Source organism: Triticum urartu, chromosome 7A, assembly GCF_056163025.1.
Source record: "Triticum urartu cultivar PI428250 chromosome 7A, HENAU_Tu73, whole genome shotgun sequence".
In the NCBI taxonomy this organism is placed as follows: domain Eukaryota; kingdom Viridiplantae; phylum Streptophyta; class Magnoliopsida; order Poales; family Poaceae; genus Triticum; species Triticum urartu.
Window position 1 is genome coordinate 735,955,196 of NC_141879.1, and position 4,811 is coordinate 735,960,006.

Consider the following 4,811-nt stretch of genomic DNA (forward strand, 5'->3'; position numbering starts at 1 on the left):
AGGCAATTTTTGTTTAAAACTGCCGTCATTTGATCTCATTTTATAACTAAAGCTGTCAGCAAAGATGGTTCGCATGCCACCCCCTTACGACGAACGTTCGCCGGGTACAATTACCTTACATTTTGATGTTAGTATATCTTTTGTTTAGAGTCACTCAAAGGCATGTGTTATTGAACTATTTTATACTCTAAATGGCGTGAGTGATCCAAGAACCAATCCCCAGGCGACAAAGCCAACATCTAGATCAGTCAAAAAATGATTGAAACGAGGAAGAAGAGTACAAGAGACAGCCTGTAAATTTTAAAAGCACTCCCCGTCCCCTAGTCACACAAATGGATTTGTTTTATTCACACAAATGGAGTAACCTTTTTTTAGGGAAAAGTTTGTAAATAAACTTGTTTTAGAGGAGTTTGTAAATAAATACTCCTAGGCAACTGCAATTTTTTTCAAAACAGAGTGTGGTCGCGGAGGACTCTCAAAACTTGTTGCGTTTCCTCCTTTATCTACGTCTTATCTCGTTTCCATCGCAGCGTTTGTTGCTATAATTACTTAGGCTTAGTCGAGCTTTCCTAAACTAATCAACCGCTTCCAACTCAAACTATCGCCGCCGGACGGCGCCCTCCAGTCAACGCCACGTATATAACCCGAGGGGAACGGCCTCTGACTACCGGCCGGAAGAGTCCGTTCGTTTTTTGCTCTGTTGCTGCCGCGGTAGCTGCCGCGTCCGTCGATCGTCCCTTATCCCCGTCGTCGCCGCTGCCGCCGACGCTGGCGGCCATGCAGCTGCACGCGCGCCGGCGGCACGCCGTGGCGCGGTGCCGCCTGCTGATCGCCGCCGCGGCCGTCGCCATGTCGCTCGCCGCGGTCCTCTGCTTCAGCCGCGTCGACCCCGCCGGCCTGCTCGCCGCGCCCGCGCGCGCGCTCCAGTTCGTCCCGCCCCGCCGGCTGCACGTCCGCCTCGGCGCCGTCAAAGGGACTACTGCGACCGCCACGCCCGCAGCCGGCCGGAAGTCGCGGTCGCCGCCGTTGGAGACTGAGGCCGTGCTGCTGCCGGACTGGGAGGTGCTCGTCTTGCTCCGCCCCGGCGCCCAGGACGACGTTGGAGGGAACGCGACGTGCGCGTTCGGCCGCGGCGCGTCGTCCCTGGCGCGCACGCTCGGGAGGCTGCCGGCGTCCGGACGCCGCGCGTACCTCTGCGTCGTGCCCGTGCCGGCGCGCAGGCAGAGGCGGCTCCGCGCGCCACGGCTCGTGATCTCGTCGTCGTCGTCGTCGTCGAAGGTTAGTACCGCCACCAGTGGTGGCAAATCCCCCGAGATTCTGAGGTGGAGCAGCCGGCTGGTGTACGAGTCCGCGGTGGTCCACGGCGGCGACGTGCTCGTCTTCGGCAAGGGAGTCAACCCGCGGCAAGGCGTGAACCGCGCGGCCTCTGATATCCGGTGCGTGTACTACCGCCGCGGGGGTGCCGGCGCCGGTGACGCCGTCGTGGCCTCGCTCCCCGCGGCCACGTCGGCGCAGCAGGTCTTCCGGTGCCCGCCTCCGCCGTCGACCGCCGCATCGCAGGAGCTCCGCGTCACGCTCGCCGCCGCCGGCGAGGATCCCCTCCCGTCCCTGGCCGTCTACAGCCCGCCGCGCTCTGGCTCGTCATCGACGCCGGCGCCGGAGAGGAAGCTGATCTGCGCCTGCACCATGGTCCGCGACGTGGCCAAGTTCCTGCCGGAGTGGGTGGTGTACCACGCGGCCATAGGCGTGGACCGGTTCTACCTCTACGACAACGGGAGCGAGGACGACCTGGCAGACCAGGTCCACCAGCTCAACTCAGCCGGGTACAACATCACCACCGTGACATGGCCGTGGGCCAAGGCCCAGGAGGCCGGGTTCTCCCACGGCGCCGCAGCGCTCCGAGATTGGTGCGAGTGGGTGGCCTTCGTCGACGTCGACGAGTTCATCTTCTCCCCGAGATGGAACCAGTCGGAGGCCCCCACCGAATCCATGCTCCGGTCGATCGTATCATCGGTCGAGCCGGACGTGGGCCGGGTGTCGATGAGGTGCGCCGATTTTGGACCTTCCGGTCATAGCGCGAACCCGAAAGAAGGGGTCACCCAAGGCTACACGTGCCGGAGGCGAGCCGAGGAGCGGCACAAGTCGTTGCTCCGGCTCGACGCGGCGGACGACACGCTGCTCAACTCGATCCATCACTTCACGCTCCGGCCCGGGTTCCGGGTCGAGTGGAGCAAGCGGGTCCGCGTGAACCACTACAAGTACCAAGCTTGGGAGGAGTTCAAGGTCAAGTTCAGGCGCCGGGTGTCGACGTACGTGGCGGACTGGACCGACCCGGTGAACCTTCAGTCCAAGGACCGGACCCCCGGCCTCGGTTTCGAGGCGGTCGAGCCGGTCGGCTGGACGAAGAAGTTTTGCGAGGTGAACGACACTCTGCTCCACGACGCGACCCGAAGATGGTTCGGCGTTGGGTTCGGGAACAATCTCACTACTGTAGGACACAGCAGCAGCTCATCGTAGCTGATGCATTGCAGTGTACAAACCAAAGAAGATTAGGATACAGCAACACTGATTCTTTCAAGACATAATTGTATAAACATTGTTGGGTTAGGAACTATAGGGCACGGTCCCTTTCTTGTACAAAAGGTTGCTTGGTTTTGAACATATATAGTATATTCTGTTGATGGATATGTGCTTGCTTGCCATGATCTGGGCAAGGCAGGTACTTCTTTTTTCTCCAGCAGGATTGCTTGAGAGGGCAGTTTGTAACAGCTAATGGTCATAGGTTGCTCCACCAAGCAATTGTCAAAAACAATAACAAAAAGATTGCTCCACCAAGCAACTTTGTTAACAACATATATTATTCTATATACAAGATACAAAGTGTGTCCTGGTTTTCATCGCATCACGACTTCTTCTGTCTCTTTTCTTGGCAAGATTTGTTGTGGCCACCATATATATGATGTGTAATTTTGTATGTGAAATTTACCTAGTTAGAGAGTGCATCCTTAACTTTCCACCAAAGGACAATTCTCCGATAATTCAGAATTCTATGCCAAAAAGAAACTGCTTTCCAAAAGGCATTGAGATGCAAAGGAGGGCCTTTCAAGAGATCATTCGATCCCAATTTGTGCATATTGGTATGTAACTTGAAGTGCACAAAAAGAACAAACAAGTTGTGATTCGGGACAGCCCATTTGCAGCTTAAAAGGGTCGCACTGGTGCCAGGTTCTAAGAATTATAACGGCTAGATGAGAACGAAAGAAAGCAACCTTTATTGACTTACCTCTTATACATAAACATTAAATTATTTTTATCTGTTGATGATACTTATTTGGGGTTATGTTGATATATTCTTTTATGGACTCAGTCAAATCTAAAAAGAATAGCTTAGGACAAAGCTAAAGCTTGAGTTGATTTGAAAGGGAGGAAGTATGCAATACGAACAACTATCGCAATAAATATTTAAACAAAACAATGTGAAAAACAGGTTTTGCATTAAACATCTTAATTTCTTGGATGTACATATTGAGTGGACCAATTCTCGTGGGTAGCTACAGAATATAATATCTACTTTCGCAATATACACGGAAATGGAAATTATTCCATTATTCATGTCACACATGTGGCATGCATGCTATGCTTCTTCAAGTGTAAATATATATGGAAAATCTGTAAACAAAAGCACAAAATAGAATAATGGGTCGCTTTTGGTGACGCGTGAGCACCTAACAGTAGTGGGTTGCAAGTAGGATGCGGTAATGGGTTGCATGTAGACTGGTTGGTTGAATCCTATATAACGTCGACGTGCATCATATAATCGAGGCATCGCTAAAGACTCTTCCAGATAGCCTGGTCTGGCTGTTTCTGTTTCATTTTTATTTTATTTTTCAGTTTTGCTAAAGCACATCTAGATGTGCCATAAGTATTGCACATCTAAGTCATATGTCATTGATCTTACATTGAGATTCGTGTAAATATTTTCTCTCTTTTTTCTTTTTCTCTTTATACTTGATTCACTCACTTAGATGTGCAATAACTAGAGCACATCTAGATATGCCCTAGACACATCTTTTATTTTTCTTTTGTCAGGTCTGGGTTTTACTTCCGTTTTTATTTTTTATTTTTGAACAGTTTATTTTTATTTTTTTGCAATACCTGGTGAAATATTTTTCAATAAATGGAGAACCTTTTTAAAAATATACAACGGACATTTAGTTGTACACAGTGCATATCTTTCAAAAAGACACTACAGAGTTTTCTTGCATATGAGATGAACATATTTTATGTATACATTGAACATTTTTTAATACAACTAAGCACTTTTACAAATATGGTTAGATTTTTATAATATTCAACAAATTATAAACACGTATTCAACAATTTTCTAAAATATTTTTTTTCACATTTCATTACGTGTTTCAAATAAACAGATCATAAAAAATAGAGTAAAAGCCATTTTCTAGGTGAAAAACAGACAGAAACAGAAGAGACAAAAAAAATAAAAAAAATCCATGGCTCATTTGCCCTGGCTTTAGCCAAGCCTCCTCCATTTGCCCTGTGCGCACCTAAGGGGTGACTTTGTCTCCCTTGAAGCGAGACAGAGTCCAGCTCTTGCCGGAAGGACCTTGCGAAGGGGACGGTCCAACTAGCGCAAACGCCACCAGGAGCCTTCCTAAATGAGCTAGCCCAACGCGCAGGAGGCCACTGCCTCATTTTTTTTTACGTTTTTTGTTTTCTTTTTTTACTCTTGTTTATACTTCCAAATATTCTAAATATATATGTTGAAATAAAATCTTTACATAAATGTTTGA

At 49.2% G+C, this 4,811-nt stretch overlaps 1 protein-coding gene across 1 annotated transcript; it reads left to right on the forward strand.

The window, feature by feature from the left end:
- The first annotated feature begins 646 nt into the window (after positions 1–646).
- LOC125520590 (glycosyltransferase family 92 protein RCOM_0530710) lies at positions 647–2,681 on the forward strand. Its single transcript, XM_048685544.2, has one exon. It carries the CDS (start codon positions 778–780, stop codon positions 2,515–2,517), a length of 1,740 nt encoding a protein of 579 aa, XP_048541501.2. The 5' UTR covers positions 647–777; the 3' UTR covers positions 2,518–2,681.
- The last annotated feature ends 2,130 nt before the right edge of the window (positions 2,682–4,811 follow it).